This window comes from Nanorana parkeri, unplaced genomic scaffold (assembly GCF_000935625.1).
Source record: "Nanorana parkeri isolate BGI_ZX_2015 unplaced genomic scaffold, ASM93562v1 scaffold521, whole genome shotgun sequence".
Taxonomy (NCBI): Eukaryota; Metazoa; Chordata; class Amphibia; order Anura; family Dicroglossidae; genus Nanorana; species Nanorana parkeri.
Window position 1 is genome coordinate 327276 of NW_017306789.1, and position 22004 is coordinate 349279.

The 22004-nt window shown below is 40.3% G+C and overlaps 1 protein-coding gene across 2 annotated transcripts in view; it reads right to left on the reverse strand.

The window, feature by feature from the left end:
* Window positions 1-4110: 4110 nt before the first annotated feature.
* Window positions 4111-22004, reverse strand: part of LRRC8C (leucine rich repeat containing 8 family member C) — a 59690-nt gene continuing 41796 nt past the window's right edge. For both annotated transcript variants that reach the window (XM_018561401.1, XM_018561400.1), the window contains exons 2-3: window positions 14331-14472; window positions 4111-7024 (exon numbers count right to left, since the gene is read on the reverse strand). In XM_018561401.1, the coding sequence (XP_018416903.1) occupies window positions 4763-7024; window positions 14331-14468 (2400 nt within the window). In that variant the 5' untranslated portion in view covers window positions 14469-14472 and the 3' untranslated portion in view covers window positions 4111-4762. The remainder of the gene's footprint in view (window positions 7025-14330; window positions 14473-22004) is intronic.

Genomic DNA, 22004 nt, shown 5'->3' on the forward strand with positions numbered 1-22004 from the left:
TCCTTCGGCACTCTTCAGTCACCGGAGCTAGGGTTGACACCTTTTCTTCATGCGAAACCCGAACACTCTAGCGGCACGCGGACATTTTTGGGGGAGAATGAGTCGCAGCTTATTCCTATGTAAATAGCACCGCACATTTATATGTGAATATCACAGCTGAGACTATTTTCAGTGGGGGGTCAGTAGCCCCTATCCTAATTTTGGTTGCCCCTGTCTGCCTGACATCTTGTGTCCGGGTTTCTGCTGCCATGACACTCGGGCACAGCATTCAAAACCCGGACTGTCCGGGTGAATCCTGGACAGGTGGCAAACATAGCCATAGGGGGCTATTCACAATACACAGGCAGCAGACGCGGTCACCCGAGCCAAAGGCATATGCTTCGGTTCCACTGAGCCGGAGTGTCAGCTGAAACGGGGAGAACGGCCAACCTTTCACCCCGCAAATGACAGCTGGGTGGAGCCAGTGGTGATCGCACGTCTGGCTCCGCCCGGTTGTAATGACAGATCAGCGTCCCCAAATGACCCGGGGACGCTGAACTGTCATTAAACAATAACAACTGGGCGGAGCCGGCCGCGACGTCGCCGCTGGCTCCCCCCAGGTGTTATTCATTGGCCGGGACCTGCTAGAAGACTCTATTAGGTACCGGCCAATAGGAAACAGTTGGGCGGAGCTAGCTGTCTGTGACAATCCCATCTCCCCACGGCCAGGAACAAGATCCGTCCGCGCTACGGCGCAGGCGCGCCGCGAGGCTCCGCCCACTCTCGGACGGGGTCCGTCGCCGCTACTGCGCAGGCGCGCCGCGAGACTCCGCCCACTCACTCGAGCCGTCGGCATAAAGCTGCGGTCCGCGGTTTGATCGGCGTCCCACTGTTGTTGTAAGCAGGACGCTGACCAAACCAGCCTCCACTTGCTCCACTCCAGGAACCAGCTTATTCGAGGGAACGAGCTAAGCCTACATTCTCCCACACCAGGAGTGTCACACAACCGCAAGTATTCCGGCCATAGCTGTTGGCTATAACCAATTGAATTGCCATGGATTCTAAGTGAGCTGTACTGCTCATATAACCTATTGAACTGCCATTGATCCTAAATGAGTTGTACTGTTCATATAACCTATTGACTGCCATTTGATCCTAAGTGAGCTGTACTGTTCATATAACTACTGAACTACCATTGATCCTAAATGAGTTGTACTGTTCATATCACCTATTGAACTGCCATTGATCCTAAGTGAGCTGTACTGTTCATATAACCTACTGAACTCCCACTGATCCTAAATGAGTTGTACGGTTCATATAACCTATTGAACTGCCATTGATCCTAAGTGAGCTATACTACTCATATAACCTATTGAACTGCATACTGTTCACATTACTTGCTGAATCCTCCATACCTAACCTGTTGTTGCTATACAGGGTTGACGTGTTGCTATACGGGGCGTTATGTGAAGCAGCTCCCTCCTCGCCTTATTCACATACTGGGCTCCAGAGGTAGAGCTGCAACCTGATACCCGTCCTCCTTGATAGAAGCCTCATCCGCAGCTGCGGTCCTTAAAGCCACACCCCCTGGGGCGAGTGTTACACTATATCCAAAAATGCTTAGGATAGTATTCTGCTTTAATATACTAGTAAGGGTAAACCAAGCCAGGGGCCGAAATACAAGACCTATGTGTATATCCTGGCCAGGTCATGTTTGCATATTCTTCCTGTGTTTACGTGGGTTTCCTCTGGGTACTCCAAATTAGTTTCCACACTCAAAAGACATTCTGGTAGGTTAATTAGCTCTGGTCCTAATTGGCCCTTATATGTGTGCCTGTGAGATAGGGACCTTAGATTGTAAGCTCCTTAAGGGCAGAGACTGATGTGAATGTACACTGTGTAAAGCACTGCATAAATTGTCAGTGCTATATAAATACCTGTAATAATAAATAATAATACCAAAAGATACAGAATTATCCAAATTCCACCTAAAGACTCAAGCCAAATACAGAAAAGAGTGTTTTATGAACCATTTATACAAGCATGAAAAACAAAAGAACAAATGATAAGTTCTCAAAATCCTATAAAATGACCAGAAATATTAAATACATAACTTTTTAAAGTAATTTACAGTAACATTCAGATACAAATGTAAGATTTTGACTGTCATATATTAAGTGTTCATACTTTCATTGCATCTGCCATAACAGTAAAGAAGTACAATTTATTGTTCCATTCTATCTCCCGCTTTTGTTTAAAGGCAGCCAAAGTGGTGGACTGAGCAAGATTGTTTACATTTATGCGGGTCAGGCCCTCCAGAGGGTGCTGGATGTGCTGGTACAATGCAACCACATTAAAGCTTAAAAAAATCATCAGAGCACTGCAGAGTGTTCCATAAACTTATAAGCTTGGTCTTGGTCTGTTAAGTTTACCCATTTAATTCAATGCAGAGTGGAGAGAAGACATTGCTGCGTAACAAGACTGTCATCTAAGTTCTAGGAGTACCTTCAAGTCAACCTTTTCATTCATTAAATATTGTAAATCAATCAATAGTAATATAAGGTAGGTATTATCAGGTTGATGCTTACCTTTCACTCTATTCTTGAGTGCCCCAGGACTTCTAAAAATCGAGGAGCTTCAATATGCAAATGCTAACTTTGCAAAGTCAAACTGGTCTACTCCTCCCATAATTGCTTATAGATCATAAAGCATAATGGATGAACCAACAGGTAGGCCTGGTATGGAGTGGGCCAGCCTTAACCTTTGTGAAACAAAGTTGGTATTTGCATTTGAGAACACGGGAGAAGGGGGTGTCTTAGAGGGTTCCAGGCACTGTAGCTGCTTTACCATTTTTTTTAAATGTAAAGTTTCACTTTAAGTTAGAAAAGTGTAGGTAATATAACACTAGCATGACAAAAGCTTTATTTTCACTTCTGAATAAACTCTGTTTACAGATCAACTTGCATGGAGGGCAGCGTTATATTTTGTAACCCTAGAGTAACTGTAATCACACTTTGGGTAGACCAGTACTGTAGGGACTTTTTTAATATGTAGAAAGATAAACCTTCATTTAGGTCTTTGGGTATAACAATACTTTGGTGCCTGACAAAAGAAATCTTAGAGAACCTCAGAAGAAATGTTGTCAAAGCTCATTAGACTGAAGATTGTAGCAAATTGAGATGAGATTTGGACATCCATCAATCCCTAGTCAGGCAGATAGTTTACAAAAGGCACAAATTTAGCATTACTTCTTTTATTAAGAATAGGTATCGTAAAAAGATCAGTGCAGGGGTACACCGTACAATGCTCAAACAGGTCATGCAGATCTCTAGGATGAAAGCAAAGATTCTGCATGGATCTCTTGATGACTATAAAGCACCTGTGCTCATGATTCTACCATAAAAACTCTGAATCAGGAGTGATGTTATGAATGGATATCACAAAGGAAACTACAACTCTCCAAACAGTCCTGTGGACAGATGAGCATCATTCTTTGGCAAAGGAACACAGCAGTGTGTGTTTGAAAAAAAATAATAGCAACACAAAAACTCCATCCCAATGGTAAAGCAGGGTGAACTGGTCAACTTTCAACCCTTTAGGGAATTCCACACCGCACTAGGAATTTCTACATCAGAGTGTCTGTGATCTAAAACTAAAAAAGAATTTGGATCATGCAACATGACAACGAAAATAATTCAACACACAGGAGTGAATTAATAGCAACAACATTTCCATATTTTAGAATGGCTGAGTTATAGTTCATACTTCAGTTTCATAAAACTGCTGTGTAATAACTGATGCAGGGTGTTCAATCAAACAAGCCAATCCAAAAAATAGATCAAATTGAACAGGATGGGACAAAATTATTCTTAATTGCTCATCAGCAGCTACAGAATGTGTTTAGGTGAAGCAGCTTCCACAATTTAATAAATACATTTTTTTATTGCCTCGACCATTGAAAACATTTGTTTAATATAATTTAATAAGGTTTTGCAATGTAAGGTAAGGTGTTTGTTAAATAAGACTATTATTATGATTTTAAGGTCAGAGAAAATGTTATAGTTATTACCGCAGAATTAATAAAAATTTGTTCAGCAGTCTACCCTTCTCTTCCTCGTGACAGTGTTACACCACAAGGCTAGCAGGATATGAGTCAAATGATAGATAGGGATGGAAAGCTGTGTGCACAGTGAATAGCAGGCACTAATTAACACTTCTGGCCATAATACTAAACTTATGTTTTGCATTTAGAGTATGTATTTTGATAGTCTGCCTATGTAAGCACTTTAAGGCACAACATAACATGACTTTTTGACATTTTTCTGGAATCCATTCACTTTACAGGAAAATATATAATTAATGTAATAGTATTGTATTGGTCCCTATAATGGTAACAAAAAACACAAATAACTGTACAACAGGATATGGTCAAAAAAACATAAAATGTTTCTCAGAACCATAGACAGTACCTGAGCATTTAAAAATTCAAAAGACTAACATGTTAATAAAATGTATATTGCCCGGCAATAATTTTTTAAAATGCCATATATTTAAGATCAATAAGCATCATAAAGTGTTAAGGAAAAACAACAAATCTTATACAGGAGTAATGCCCACTATAAAAGGGCCAAGTTAGGAAAATAAAATCATAAGGCAGTTTAAGGTCCATTAATAAGGTGTAGCAAGAACTCCTCCAACATAACAGTAGTTTGTGATTTTATTTCCAAGGCCAAAAAGTAACAGACCAATGCAGTAGTGCCAGCTGCTGATAGACTACCATGTGTTACTCCAATTTCATTTTTTCTCTAATATCGGTTGGAAGTGTCTCAAACAAAATGTCTTCTACAATAAGTTCACTTTTCTTCAGGGATCTACAGTCTCCAAGTTCTGGTGGTAAACTCTCAAAGTGATTGCCCTTAATATCCAGATAAGAAAGGAAAACTAAGTTTCCAATTTTTGGTGAAAGCGAGCACAAATTATTTTTTCCAATCTTTAAAGTTTTCAGTTTCTTGCAAAAGTAGAGTTCATCTGGAACGCTTTCCACTTTGTTGCAAGATATTGAAAAATACTGCAAGCTTTGGAGAACCCCAATCTCAGGGGGAATGAACCTGATGTCGTTATAAGACAAGTCTAAGTATCGGAGTTTGTGACATAAGAACAAGTGAGAAGGAAGCACCTCAATTTTGTTGTGGCCGAAGTACAGCCGTTCCAAGCTGGTTAGCTTTTTAATGTGTTCTGGGATGTAAGTAATACTGTTGAACCAAAGCTTCAAGATGGTTAGTTTGCGTAAGTGTTGGAAACTTAGAATTTCTTCAATGGACTTGAGATTATTTTCTTTCAGATCCAGTTCTTGGAGTGATGACAGACTGAAAATGGCATTAGGTATGCGCTCTAAGTCACAGTGTACAAGCTCCAGCTCAGTCAAGTTTACCATCTTCTTCAAATTGTTTGCCATCACCACCTTAGTGCCATCATTATGGACACACAACTTTTGAAGATGCCCAGCAACATCAACAGCCCCTTGAGGAATTTTAGATAAATTACTTTTGATAAATAGTATTTTTAGACTCCTGAGCTCACGAAAAGACTCAAGGTTAATATTTTTTGAAACATCAGGGCTTAAAAAGCCAATAAGATAGAGTTCCTCAAGGTTCCTTAGGCTGTACATCCAAGGTGGAAGTTCTCGAACATCGTCAAACTTTACTCTTAGTACCTTCAGGTTCTCTTTTAGAAATGCCAGTGCTGCTGTGTGAATTTTAACGGAGCACTGATACAACGTCAATTCTTGGAGATTATCAAGTTGAGCAATTGTTGCTGGTATCATGACATTATTCATAATTTCCAGCTTTAAAGACTGGAGCTCTGTAACTTCAAACACAGTGTCAGGAAGACCAGACAGCATAAACAGTTGTAGCTCTAAACGGTTGGAGGAATTTGTTTGTAACCTTTGTCTCAACTTATCAGCTGTCCATTCGTTATTTAAGCTTAATTGTTTCAGTTTGTTTTCACTGACTTCTGAAAGGAAAACAGCAAATCTTTTTGAGTACAGTGGATCATACTGATCAATCATATGAAACAAAAAGGCAAAATCGTTCTTCACATCCGGTATGTCATCAATGCCAGTCTCTTGGCGAACATATTCAAAAGAATATTCCTTTAAGGATCGGTGGAATAACCAGTAAAGTGTATAAAGGCACGTTAATCCATACACACCAACAAAGCCCAAGTAACAATAGGATAGCTTGGAGAACAGATGTGCCATTGTGTGGTTACAGGAAAAGTTCTTATAACCGGTCATATCTTGTATGTCAACATTACAGTCCACTGTGAATTGTACTTTTGAAACAAGTGCACTATTATAGCAAATAATAAAAAGGAACTTGAGAACCTTTACGATGGTCTGGCGAACATACATGACATATAGCAGATCCCCTTCCTCAACGTGGAGCCGGAACTTTTTTACTTTCTCAAACAAGGCTTTGGCTTGCTCGCCTTCCTTTTTATCCAGGGCCCCAGCAGCTGCTTTATCAACAACAAACTTTTCTGGTATGGATTTGAGTGACTGAGACTTAACAAGGGGATTCTCCACAGCAGGGATACCCATGGTCTTACTCATATTGTTCTTTCGATTATCTTTCTCCTCTGGATCCTCACCAGACACTTCAGATAATGCTCGTGTTGTCCAGGGAGATTCAAAACACTTTCCAAGTATGGAAATAAAGTGCTCGATTTTGGAACTTGATCCGGGAAACTTAAACCAAAAGTTGCTGCACACCATGAAAATTAGGGTGTGCACGAGCACCAGGTAAGGAAAATACTTTGCGTACCAGTGAAGAGCACGCTCATAACACATCTGGTTGATAAAGCTGTACTGCTGGAGATCCAAATCTGTTTTTAACCCTTTCATCTCCACAGTCCCAGAAGAGGCTAATGGCTTGGGAGCAGGAAGAGGCACATTGAGGACAGGACCTGAAGAATTATAGATAGAAGCGTTGTGAACTGTATGTACTTTTTTTGGCAGACAGATTATCTTGTCCTGCATGACCTGAAAGAGAATGGTACAAAAGAGATAAAATATTAATTTATGAGTTACACCACGTTAAGACTCACCACTACAGAGATTCATAAAAATGTAAGTCTTTTTTTTTAGATATTTATCTTTATAATCTGTTTCCACATGTGTTATATGCCATACAATACTATCCGTAATGTCAAAGGGCTCCTGAAACAAACTGCCTGAATTTTTTTTAGGCAGTGTGCAAAGTGCAGTAGTATATAACAAGGTGTCAGCTATCCTTCATTCTTTGGTATGCCTAAAACCGATGAGGGATGATTTCTGATTGGCTACTATGAGAACTACAATTTGCACACCATCACTGCCTTTTTACACTGCCTAATCATATAGGCCCAATCACATTAGCGGTCTAAATATAGTAGTGTGTAAACTAGCATCACAAACGAGAACACAAACATTACTATGCAGTTTCTTTGTTGCATTAAGAAGCTACAATGCTAAATATTAAACTACTTACTCACGTTCTTGCTGTACCTAGTGGAAAACACATTTGTAATCCACTACCCATAGTAACCAATATGATTCCAGCTGTCATTTTTACTTTGCGTTAGAAAAGGAAAAGAAGTCTTTAGCTGATATGGTTACACATCTGCTTTTCTTTTCCAACACTTTTACTTCTACACAAGGACCACATCCTGTGTATAAAAATATGATCAGGGTTTCCTTTGTATGACTTGCATCAAGTCTATATTTGCCTGTAGGTATAGCTATTCTTGCAACATGAGCATCATGGGTGCAGTCTCGGCTCGAACAAAACAAAGGGGACTGAAAAGAAAAGGAGCTAGTGTGAACAATGTAAACAAAACAAAATAGAAAGAGTTCAGTACCCAGGAATATGTTACTATCTGGCACAGTAACATGAAAACTAGTTTGGTTAGTGACAAGGAAGAAACTAAAAAAAGAGATCCATCAAATTACTTTGGAAATACTGTATTGTATCCTTAAATTCCAGTTTGGTTCAAAAAGTCCCCCCACTTGCTTTTGATCTGTAGATACCAATTAATCATTCCATTGAAGTGGCCACATTTTTCAAAATGTTAGGTAGGAGGTTCTGCCCTTATCAGTCCCGGTTTTGCAGTAGAAACTGAAATCCCTTTATATCCGCAATGGCACATTTACTTGAAATAGGGGGTCACAAAAACACCTTGACATCACCAAAAGAACATCAAAAATTGTAATGTTACAGAAAAATATCAGAGACTATGGATGTACTACAGGAGATGACCACAGACTGCAGACATGCTATAGGAGATGACTAGAGATTGCAGATATGCTTCAAAAATAATGGACCCGGATAATAGGAACATATTACATGAGGTTGTTCAGGAGCAGCGCCATGTACTCGTCTCATATGTATGTCTCACCAGCAATCAAGAATCAGTTAATCATCCACCAGACTATCTATCCCTAGTCCATCTACATGACTGCCTTCCTCGATCACCTACTAAGTCTCTCAGTTTCGTGAAGGCCCAAAATCTGCTTATTTGGTTTATTTGAACCCAACTTCCTCTAGCTTATCCTTGTGAAAGTGGTAATAAACCAGATTTTCTTTTATGAGAAAATTATGTATTGGAGGAGAATTTATCCTCTTAAATTTTATAAAGTTTGGAATATATGGTGTGCATCTACACTTACTTTGACTTCGGGATGAAACCACTGTGGCCTTCCTAATGAAATCTCAGAAATCCGCTGTAAGTTTACCTTATTTTATTTTTATTTATTTATCTTTTACATATATTTATTTTATTGTCCACCGTTACAATATTTGCCTTTTGTACATATGTATACATTTGTGAATTTTGAGAGCAATAAACAAAGAGTTAAAAAAGATCACCACTATTATAGTTCACATTTGTTCTCCTTGTAGTCACCTTATTTACAGGTGCCACATTTCCTATTCCTCCCATCGAGAACCATTATGAAAAAAAAAGAGAAAAGGTTACTGACATCAGAGAAAAAATAAGTGTGAAAAAATAAACCAACCATTTTCCAAGTATAAGCCAGTTTTAATATTTCCCGTCACTGGCCTGAGTGAGTACCTAGGCAGGGGAAACAATGAATATCTGCATGGGGTCGGGGGCCGCACAAGTACCAAAGGGTCACAGATTGAGCGCCAAGGCTTTAGAGCTTGTTATCAACATGTCCTGTAAGCTGCGTTTTTCTGTACACCACCGCACATGTATGGAGTGAATAGGGCATATAGAAAATAATTGATTTTGTGCCCTGTTCACACCATGCGTGTGTGGCGGTGTGCAAAGTAACGCAGCTCAGCGAACATAGTGTGAACAAGCCCTTAGACATGCAACACTTTTAGTAAGAGTTTCACTTAACAAGAACCTCCCAGTGCAATGGGCATTGCAGTATTTCATTCAGCAGGTTGCCTAAAGCACTGTGCAGTACTTTGGAAAAAGATGTGAGCTTGCTACAGGAGGGAGATAAGGATTACATGGAAATCTGGCTACAAACCGTAGACTGTTGCCATGGTTGCAAGGCAGACAAATTTACATTTTTGCACAATTATAGAAAATCATATTCAAATGGTTAGCATATTTTTAGCAAGAATATATACGTATGAAATGTTAACCAAACAGGAATTTCCCTTTCACACACAGCATTGTGCTTTGTTTCTATTCCCAGAAGCATCATGTTCTAGTGGCATTAGCATTTAGACTGCTTCTGATGGGTTTATGAGCTCTTTATATCCCTCTAGGGAAGAATGGCCAGATTCTCTCCCAGTCATTAGATTAGACTGGTGTGTGTGGCTTTCTATGGCTACACTAAGGGTGCAAAGGAAAGAAGTAGAAACAAACTAATTACACTATCAAAGTGTACATCACGTGAAACCACAAAGGCATTTCCCTGACCCATCTACCCACTTGACTGCCTTTTAATGGAAGCACTAAAATCATTGAAATTAGATTCTAATTAGGGTCCTAATGTTGAATTAACAAGCTGAGTGTTTGCCGGTATTCTAGATACCGTATGTCTGCATTGGTATTTCAAAGGCTTGTTATCTGTAGGGGACTAATACTTGTAATGATAGTGTTCATTATTGGAATTCTTTTAGTTTTAAATGCCTTTATTTATATATTTTTGTACATTTACATGCACACCAAGCTGTGCAGCCAAACAAAGCAAAGTTACAGGGGTTGTAACTATACCACTGCTTGGGGTGTTTACAACAGTCCGCTTTTATTCATATTGTTTATACATTTATTTCAACGAAAAAAGAACTGTTGATATAACTGCTTAAAAAGTGTTACCTGGAATTGGACTGTGTATCTGTAAAAAATAAGTCAAGGCAACTTGACTTGCTGTATTTTTCTTGAAGATGTTTCACTGGACATCCGACCAGCTTTCTCAATTCAGAATGAATCGTCATTCTGAATTGAGAAAGCTGGTCGGATGTCCAGTGAAACGCCTTCAAGAAAAATACAGCAAGTCCAGTTGCCTTGACTTATTTTTTACAGATATACCATGACCTGGTTGAATGAGATCCTTCACAGACATTTCACTGCTGTGATTTCATTGCAGCATAAAACAATGCTGTCACCCTTCTAGAGGAAATTAAAAATCACAATATCTACTGGTAGGGTAAAAACCTTTTAAAATGTAATAGGGCACTACTTGAAGTTGTTTTTAATGGAGTATGGAAGGCCATTCTTGGGAGAGTTCCTTTTACTTCCTGTGCCTGAGACCTGACAGAAAATTGAGTAGAAATCTTTCTAACCAGAGGTTAAATGAAACAGTCATTTGACCTTGAATTTGAATGTTGAAGACATAGATTATCCAAGCCACTTCTTCAGTTCTAATGAGTGTCAGGAAAGTACCCCAGCATTTTTATCCACACAAGAAGTGCAGACACCGTAATCCAATCATCATGGAGAGGCAGATATCCTTGTTCAATAACATGATAAGCATTACCATCCTGCCAGCAGACAAGGGGAGGTGCACAATGGCCATGAATACATCCATTAACCATACTACAGTTACCACTCTTCTCAGCAATGCCACCACTTATGAGTCACTAAATAGGACCCCACTGGCTGTTAAAAGAAAAAGCTGATCGACTGCTAACAACAGCTAGAAAAGGTAAAACCCATCAATCAGATCAGTACCACCATCTCTATCCCAGGGAAGCTACACCATGCCTGTTCAGATTCCCTTAAGATGCACATGGGAGGTACCCCTCTAATAACATTTGTCAGTGGTTTGAACTCTGTAACTATAATATTGATAAGAATCTGGCTACTATACTATCACCCCCAAGCTGGAGACACAGTACCGCATATTCAAAATACTAAAGAATTTATCAACAAGGTGCTTGAACTGAAGCAAGAAGAGACAAAGGTGTCCTATGATATCAGACCCCTTTCCATTTGTATACCAACTGCAGGGGCTATTGAGACTGTAAGGAAACATCTGACAGAGATAATACACTTGACAGTAGAACAGTACTCAAGCCAGACCAAGTATGTTCCTTGCTGGACCTCTGCCTCGACACCACCTATTTCAATTATAAGGACAAGATCAACAGACAGAAACATGGCTGTGCTATGTAATTAATTGTATATACTGTTGTAGCTAACCTATACATAGAAAAAAAGTTGAGAGGAGAGCCTTCAACTCATTCAGGGGAATAATACCAAGTCATTGGGTCAGGTATGTGGAAGATATGTGGGTCAAGATTAGAGCATTGGAAATTCAGTGGATAAAAAACATTAAGTTTACATGGGAAATTACACCGTTTGGGCTATGTTTAATATGTCAAGGAGGGGGTGAATTTGACACTGAGGCCCACAGGAAACTCACCAAACAGATCAGTATCTACTTTTCTGCCTCCCTCCAAGCATTAGAACACAAACTGGGAGTTATTATAACTCTCCAATAATAGGCTGAGATGGTAACATCAAACACAGAGTCTAAAAACACAGAATGCAGACATCTCAGGAGTGCTTTGAAAGTTTGTGGCTACCCATATTTTTCTTTCATTAAAACATTCAAAAGGTCAAGCAAAAAAACAGGCGACAATTGTACAGACAAGAGAACCAGAAGTCATTGAGTAATATATTCATACCATACCACAGAGAAATCCAAACATCACAACACCCAGGCACAAGCAAATTAACTTGGTATATGCAGTGTAGTAAGGAATGCAAAGACCTGCACATTGGGGAGAAGAAACAACCTCTCAACCAATAAATGGCCCAACATAGGAGGGCAGGTTCTACGGGCCAATACTCAGCAGGCATCCTACGTCTTACGGAAAAGGAAAAATGTTTCGAGGACAGTGAGGTGCACATTTTGGACAGGCAGGATAACTGGTTAGGAGGCCATCTACATCAAACTGGAACAACCAATCTTGAACAGGAGTGTGGGCCTTTGACACCATCTGTCTTTCACATATAATGCCGATTTAACATCTCTATCCCCACATTTTGACAACATTTCTCACTTTCAGCCATACAAATCAAAGGATTAACAGCTATAAAACCTTCCTGACACCAAAGATGGAATTATATAACTAGGAGAGTGTGGTTCACCAACTTTTTCATTCTTGAACAATAACATCTGTCTTTCCAAGGTAATTGGATTAAACAGGTCTGAGCTACCTGTATGGATATAAGTGCAGCCAAGGGGAACCTTCCCAAAAGGGGCACAGGAATCAATACAAATCTGGCATAGTTTCTAACTCTCCCCCAAGCTATTCAAAACTAGAAAAAAGTTTTGGCAGCAGTTACACGCATGTTCAAATTAATATTTTACACCTAAGATTACTTAAATGGCATTGAGGGGGCACGACAGGTTACAGTTATAGCAACCAGGAGTTTACGTACAAGTCCGTGCTGACAAATGACATAAATCGGTGGAAGCGAAAATGTTAAATGATATCTAAACCCAAAAACAAAAATGTTATATATTGCAGCTTACCAATACTTAGAAGTGGTAGCTGCATCAGTTTTCTTAATTCAGTACAGAAAAATACCTGTTTATCTTGCCAAAAATGTTGTTTCCCCGGGTAACTTCCTCTTCACTGAACTGAAATCTCAAATGCTATCAGCTTTGTCAAATATTATTATTACACAGGATTTATATAGTGCCAACAGTTTTTGCAGCGCTGTACAATATAAGGAAGACATTACAGTTACAATACAATTCAAGACAGGGTGGTAAGGAGGGCCCTGCCCGTGAGGGCTTACAATCTAAAAGGTATCTATTGTGAACTGCCAAACCCCTCCTTCCTGGAAGCATCACCAGGTCACATCTAAGGAATGGCAGGCTGCAATATATTAAAAGTTTTTGTATGATTTATGGAGAAATAAAGAAGGTTCCATACCAAGATAGGCTCAGGGACAGATGGTGTAAAGAAAATACAATGTGCAGTTGAGGTTAAATTTAAGTTCTCATAGACATGGAGAAGACAGTTGCCTGATGGCTGGTCCCATGCCTGTAGATCCACACAGCCACTCTTAGGAAGAATTACTGTTTGGACAGGTTAGAAGACTGTTACTTCTAATAAGCTGATTACCATCCTGCCAGTGGACAAGGGTAGATACACCATGCTTTCCTCCCCTATTATGTCTGCATGAGCAGGTGTCCTCCTAAAGTGCATCTAAACCCAAAAACAAAAAAAACAATATTTATTGCAGCTTACCAGCCCATAGATAAGGTGGCTGCATACGTTTTCTTTTTTCAGGGTTTTTTATCTTTATTTTCACCTGGTAATCCTGGGAAAAACACACTTCCATCTCCTGTTTCGCGTGGCTACACACACTCCAATGTATCATTGGAAGGAGCCATGTTTGCTAATGTGGAATGTCCCTTGTCATCCTTACGTCTAAAGCAGGTCAAATGACCTGCATAAGACGTGATGACCTTAGATGCCAGAACCCAGGGGAGAAGAGTCTGCAGGAATTGGTCTAGCAGTCTGGTGGGACTGAAAATCAGGTAAGTATATCTGCTTTATTTGAAGCCCCTAAAGAAAATGTGCACTAAACCCTTGCAGTGCAGGGGTCACCCCACCGCAAGGGTATGTTTTTTAAAATCCCGGAGTTCTTCTTCTTCAATGCAAAGCAGATTAACACCCCCAATACCACGTGTGGAAATGCACTGCAATAGAAAAGGCAGATGTGAAAGGGCCCAAAGAACTGTGAGAAGGCCCCATGTGATTTAATACAATGACATCCATCCAAAACTGAGATATAATTTTTGGGTGGCCGTGGCCTTTATGCCCTTACTGGCTTTAAAAAGTTAAGAAATAAAAAATAAAGAGTACCTGCAGTGTACAGCCAAATACGCCAATCATCAGCATGGCCACCGAGAGATAATCAGTGAAGACATCCCACCAAGGTTTGAGGACCCGGAAAGCTGGTTGCTGTTCCGAGAACTGACGGAATTCAGTAACTGGAATCATTTTCCTAAAAAAAACCAACACAAATACAGAGGATATAAATCAGGCATATCCAGTGACAAGCATGCACCATCAGATTATATCTACAGTACAAACCAAATATTTACTGGCAATCATTAATTAACAGTCTAAACATACTGAAATCATTACATACTTAACTACAGTAATTTTGCTTTCCTGACCCATATGCAAGGAAACATAGATTTGACTATGCTGCCATGCTTGTGTCAGGAAACAGAAATTAGATCTACATACACTAATGTTACAGCTTTTACATCCTAAAAGTGCAATTACCGCTTTCAAAGCTCGGTGCATACTTTATGCCAAGGAACAAAAGGAAAGTCAACGTTCTGAAACTGATTACTGCTGTAATCTGAACTACCAAAATATTTCTTCAATCCTTCTGTTAAAGTAGATGTAAAGTCAACTACTACTCAACAGCCCAGATGGTACCTAATACATCCCTTCTGCCCATAAATCCCCACCAAAATACCTTATTATTATTGTTAATATGTGATCATGTGACTGCTAACAATTGGTGCTGCTTCTTCCCATTAGTTCCAGAGGCAGATATTTTCCTTCGGCGTGATGTAGGTGGCCGGTGGGGAGAATCTGTAAGTGCCTGAGTAGAAAGCACCATCGGAGCTCAGGCGAAGTGAGTGGAAGCGTTCGACCAGACCAGAGGATCTATATACCAATAAAGTGGTGAAGCTTCCAAATTCTGACAAGCTGAGGGGATCAGCCAATGAAGGCTGAACAATATTGTTGGTCTAGGAACAGGAATAAGGCAATACATAGGGACAAGAAAGAACAACACAACATGGCAGTAGGGTGTGTGATGCACTGCATATAATTGCAGCATGCCTGCATTTTTACGCAGCACAGTGCACAAAAATGCATGTCAACGTGCATCAGCATAATGCAATGCACCTATTATGAATGAAAAAAAAAAAGGATTTTTGACCCTTGATGTGGGTTGTACAAAAAATGCATGAAAAACGTAGTTCAATGCACAGCGCAATGCTTAAAAAAAAACCACACATCAACATGCATGCCTTTTCCAAGCATTTTCATGCGCCCTGTGGTATAAACAAGCCACATGGAAGTGGAGAGTAAAAAGAAACGGAATAGAGCTTGACCTACAAGAATGAAACCATTTTATGCAATGAATGATGTCATTTTTGATCTATTGCATTTACTGGACATTAAATCTGAACTCCAGGTAGATACAAACTATACAAATGAATGCATCTATGAATTTATTAAAGAAGAGCTCAGAGCATTATGAAAATGTAACCCTTGCAGTGGGGCTAACCCTGCACTGCAAGGGTTATGTGCTCGTTTTTCTCTAGGGTCTAAAATAAAGAAAAAAATGCTCACCCAATCCTCGATCCTGCAGGGGTAACAGCTTACCTCTCTGCCCACCCTTTCTGGCAGTGGTATGTCCCTCGGTGCCCTTACGTCTAATACACTGTTGTACACGTGATGATCCACAGGTCCTTAGACCTCCAGAGCCCAGAGAAAAATAAAAAAAGCAGGGACCGGTCTAGCAGCCAGGCGGAACCAAGAATCAGGAGAGTGCATCTTCTATATTTTAGACAGGAAGGTGGAATATCCCCCGAAACGCATAAGCTAGCTAGGTAGCCTCTGAGGGGACCTGCCTTGTATCATCCATCCGGATATAACTATGCAAATAGTTTGTCAATTTTTAGAATGTATTTTAATAAAACTATATTATACGAGGAAAAGGCACTGTCTGGTTGTTTGTTTTGCATTCTATATTTTACACCTTAAAGAAAAATGAGCACTTAACCCTTGCAGTGTGTGGGTAGCCCCACTGCAAGGGTTAACTTTTCATATTCCCACTGTTCTTCTTTAATACATCATTAAATATATGTTTTAAATGCAAACAATGCAAGCACCTGAATTTGAGTTGGCATTAGCCTCTAGCAGTCTCCTGTACAGCAGAGGTCAGACCAAGAGAGGGAGAAGCAGCACAAGGAGACAATTAGCTGTGCTTCAGTGCTAACAAGGAGCATACTGATCAGAGGAGAGAGCAGAGCGACACAGAGATGAGCTCATCAGTGTGCTGCTTCTCCTTTACTGTACAGTCACAGCTGCGGCTGTGACAAGACCTGTATTATGTAACAAACGCAGGCCTCCTGCGAGAGAGGACTCGCAGGCCTTCTGCGAGTGGCAGAGCTGTGTAAACCTCAGAACTGGATAGACTCTTCTGGTAAGTAAGGCATGTCTCATATATGTATTTCAACTGTGTATTGAGCTGATTTCTGATTTTTGAGTTCAGCGTTATATAATTCTGCATAGCAAATGCAGATGTTCCACTACTTCCCATCTGGGATTTTTGGCCCTGTGCAGGTCATAATAAAATACAAAATCATTAGAGGCACAAATGTCATTATTTTATAATTATTGATCATTTTGCTATTAGGCCAGTCACTCTAGGACACACAAGATCACCATATTCCGCATAACTTCAAGCCTTCTGAATACATCTATAAAATATGGAAATGAGAAAAGATTTTACTGTGCAATTAACCACGCCTGAATAAAAGGGACATTTCCGGCGACAGCAATCTCCAGGAATAAATCTTCAAATCCTGCAAATATCACTGTAAATAATGAATGGCGTGTGGCTATGTACTAAATATGCATTTTGCCTTCGATAAACTACAGCCTGCAAACCTGTTTACACTGCAAAAGCTTTAATGGTCCCTGTATTCTGGGCCAGATTATGCTCTGCAGTGAAAGGCCTCACAATAAAGACTTTAAAACTGACCCATATACACAAGGCTATTAGTAGAAACCATGACCATTGCGTACATTCCCAATACCAATATGGTCTATGAGTAGGTGGATATTTTACACCACGATATAACTGCAGCAACCACACCAGCCAATCCACTAAACATAAGCAGGTCACAGCGCGACAGATATTATTTGAAAAGTTGCATTGCAAAGCATTTCATATAGTTACATAGTCAATAAGGTTGAATTAAGGCTAGTTCACACCAGAACTGCATCGGAATTGCAGGTGCCTGCACACCTGCGGTGCAATGCGTTTTGCCGCGATTGATGTGTTTTTGGGAGTTTTTTTTCTTAAAATGGGATTTCAGGTGCGTTCCAGCGCTTTCCGATGCATTTTGATGCATTCCGTCGCAATCCGATGCAGATAAAATAGGGCAAGCAGTATTTTTTCTGGCTGCATCGGAACGGACTGCTCTGGTGTGAACAGAGCACAAGAAATACCATAGGAAAGCATTGTGATACGTTTTTGATGCAGCTGCAAAACGGAACGGACTGCATCACTACTGCATCTGGTGTGAACTAGCCCTCAATCAAGTTCAGCTTCTTAAGGTGCCCATACACCTTACAATTATCTGCAGATTTTCTGTGGTCAGATGGAAAAAGTGCAACAGATTGGCCCGGGTGAAGATTATTCCATCCACACAGTTAAGTGTAGATGGAGGTATATGTTGCACCTTTTCCATCTGACCACAGAAAATCTGCAAATAATTGTAAGGTATATGGCCAGCTTTGCTCTTAGCCAACTGCAGTGTTGGCTCAGAGGAAAGCAAAACCAAACTGCAACCAAGACTATTCAGCAGTGCCTACATTTTAGCAGCCATGATAGCAAGCCAGGTTCAGTAATGATGTTTTAAATTAAAGTGTATGTCAGGGTAAAATAAAAAGTCAGCACATCTGTCCAATGCATGCACAGTTCCCCATGTTTCATTCCTTCAAAAAGGCTGCAAGTACAGAAAAATACCTGTTGATCTGCCAGAAATCCAGTGTGCTCCTTATTTCTTGTTTGGGCTGACAACATAGTGCTTTGCTACGCTGAAATCCCAGCTAGTATTGTCAGCTCTGCTTGCTGGACCATAGAACTCCACCTATCTCAGTCCCTCTCTGTTCCACTTCATGTGCATACATGGATACCTTGCCCAGGAAAGCAATGCTGCTTACTTGATTCCCAAAAGCCTGCTCACACACTTTGAAGGGAAAGTGTACTTGGGAGATGTAGTTCTGGGGGACTTTCCTACATTAATAGAATATGAACTCCAAACAGCTGCCCCTGCAAGAATTTTATAAGCCTAATGATGTTATCATAAGGAGTGACAAATGTTGTTTCTAACTACAGGACCAAGTTAAAAGAAATAAATGCTGGGACATGCCCTAGAGGAGGACAGGGAGGTTTGGGGGTGAATCTGAGTAATACCTGAAAATACACTTTTAAGTGGAACTAAACCCATTGATGCAATGTATGCTACATTCAATGCACGCCTCTGGTGATAACTGGCATAGCTCTAGACCGAACTTTCCTGCGATAGACCAAGCTGCCCATGGACATGATAGATGATTGCTGAATGGCTTACAAATTGTTCTAATTATGGAAGAGAGCTATCACTCGTGATCATTCTCCAGTGAAAGAAGGAAATAGCAGGGTTCGATCATTTCAGAAGATCAATATTGTTTCCGCTGGCACCAGGAATGTCAAGTTGTTCTCAGGCAATATAAGCAGGCGTGTTATTGTAATGATTGTGTTAAACAAGGAAAAGCCACGTTGTTCTGTCACCATCCAATGTCTATATAGTTCATTTTAGGGATGTATAAGTAAATGTACAGAACCAAGTTCAAGTACCGATACAGATACCAATTACTGATACCTTTTTATTTAGTGCCATGTGGCAGTTTTTCTAAAACAATACAGACTAATGATTTCAGGACAGTGGTGGAACGCCAGAGCCCTGTCACAGCTGCAACCCTGGTAGTTCTTGTGAAAATGACAAGTGCCTGCACATCTGCGGTTACAGGTTCCAGGCACTGGTATCTAAACATCCCTAGTTAATTTGAAGAGAAACTAAAGAAACTTTATCAAGTTTTAATGTGTTCTCTGACCTGGTTTGTGGGATATTCCCTTAAGCTGGCCATACACAGATCGAATTGTGGCCATTCCCTGCGCAATCAGCTTAAATTTGGTATGTGAGTGACCCTGTCAGCAGCACCTGGTTCAACAAAAGTCAATTTTTCAATTGAATATTATGTAAGGAACTCAATTTTTTTAAGGTGTGTGACCAGCTTTACTTCATGTGTCATCAATGGGACCTTTTCTCAAATAGGCTGAATGACAGCAATAAAGGAAATAAATAACTCTGCCCCTGGGTATATCTCAAGCCTGGTCTCAAATTATCTCCCTAACCGTCCCCTCCGCTTTTCAAAAGATCTTCTGCTTTCCAGCTCCCTCGTCAACTCCTCCCATGCTCGCCTCCAGGAATTTACTAGAGTCTCTCCCATCCTATGGGATTCTCTACCCCAACCTGTCCGTCTATCTCCCACTCTGCCTTTAGGCAATCCCTTAAGACTCATCTCTTCAGGGAAGCCTATCTCACGCTGCGCAAACTGTTGGTGCTATATAAATCCTGTATAATAATAATAATAAATGCAAACTTTTCAAGTGATCTGGATAAAAATCAGTACCTCTGTCAATTTTGTTTTCTTATCTGTGTCCCAGTTGGGACGTTTTTTTCTCATTTTCTATCCTAGTGACCATAAAAGAAGTGAAGTAGATCTTCTAAGTGGGGATACAGACATGAATAACAACATGACAGAAGATCTAACGCTGCCCCACTCTTTCACAAAATGTTTGTCTGGAGTTCCAGTTTAAATAGCTCAGACTTTATCCAATCATTCAAAGGTGCTGGAACATCAATAAACAGAATCCCATTCTGCAGGATAAGGTGCAGCATGGTGCTACGTGTAAATACGATTGATATCTGTGCTCCCAATCCACCATTAATATAAAGTTCAACATAAAACAGAAGTCATCAATTTCTGTTTTCTTCACCATTAATATGAAGGTCTTCACCAAAAACTTTCTGTAGGTTTTAAGACTGTATTTTAGACAGAAAAATAATACCATGGCTTTAAGGAGAGCTGATGGGAGCATGGGAGCTTTCAACTAACAAGTCACTTCATTAGGGGTACAGAGGTAAGTTCTGTTTACCCCACCAATTGGTTTAGCATGGAGATCTCCTTTCGGGATACTACCAAACCATTTAAATGTATATTAATGTAGTTTTGTCCTATTACTTCAGAGTAACAAAGAAATCTCTTGGTCGATGAGTAATATAATATATAAAAAGGAAGTAATCCTATGGGAGACAATATATCCGGTACTGAAAGATTGATGTTTATGAAGAACAGCATCCCGTCACTCTGCCTCTCTTAGCTAAATGTTGATTACATTATATGCCCAGGCTAATATAATCTCATCTGTTATCGACTTGGGAAAGGTTAGGATTCTCAGAACATGAATACAGGCACCCTATCAAGTGTATTAAAGATATATGTATTTGTATTAATAGCCAACATAAAACCATTAGTTGGTAATGATATGATCATATTTTGCAGGCTGGTAGTCTCCATGGATGTGCTTACATATACACCAATCAGCCATAACATTATGACCACTGAGAGGTGAAGTGAATCACATTGATAATCTTGTTACAATGGCACCAGGAAGTGGGTGGGATATATTAGGCAGCAAGGAACATTTTGTCTTTGAAGCTGATGTGTTAGAGGTAGAAAAAATGGGCAAGCATAAAGATTTGAGCAACTTTGACAAGGGACAAATTGTTATGGCAAGACGACTGGCAGGGGCCTCCCGAGGCTGGGTGTCACCCGGAGTAGAGACCGGGTTTACCCCCCCCCCCCGCCGTGATATAATCGCGCATGCGCGTGACATTGCCGTGCACGATTACGTCATCGAGCATATTGACGCCTGCCAATGCCCATCTTGGTGATGGACGCCAGCAGAGAGAGGAGGGGACGTTCACCCGGCGGGATGAGGTATGCCGCCAGGTCCCCTCCTCTCTCCTGATACTGTAGGGCGCTCAGTCCGTGACCGAGTGCCCGACTTTTCATAGGGGGTGACACCAAAATGGCTTTCAGTCATTTTGGTGTCACCCTTCCAATGGTGGCACCCAGGTGAGGGTCACACCCCCTTTGTGACGCCATTGACGACTGGGTCAAAGCAACTCCGAAACTGCAGCTATTGTTGTATGTTCCCAGTCTGCAGTGGTCGGGACCTACCAAAAGTGGTCCAAGGAAGGAAAACTGGTGAACTGGCAACAGGGTCATGGGAAGCCAAGGCTCATTAATGCACATAGGGAGCGTAGGAGGCCCCAACTTGCAACTTACAGGACTTAACCCCTTAAGGACCAAGGCCTTTTTTTTGTTACAATCTACATTTTAAGCATGAAAATTACTTAAAACCCCCAAACATTATATATTTTCTGAAAGCCAAGACCCTGTAGAATGAAACAGTGGTAGGTGCAAATTTTTATGTTGCATGAGATTAGCGCAACTTATTATCAAACCCAAACATTTTGTGAAAAATGCACTTCATTCAATTTAGTGCCCCAAAACACTATATAAAACCCTTTTTTTGTAACATATAAAAGATGAGGTTACAACAAGTAAATAAATACCCAAAATGCCCAGGTTACATATTGCGTGCAT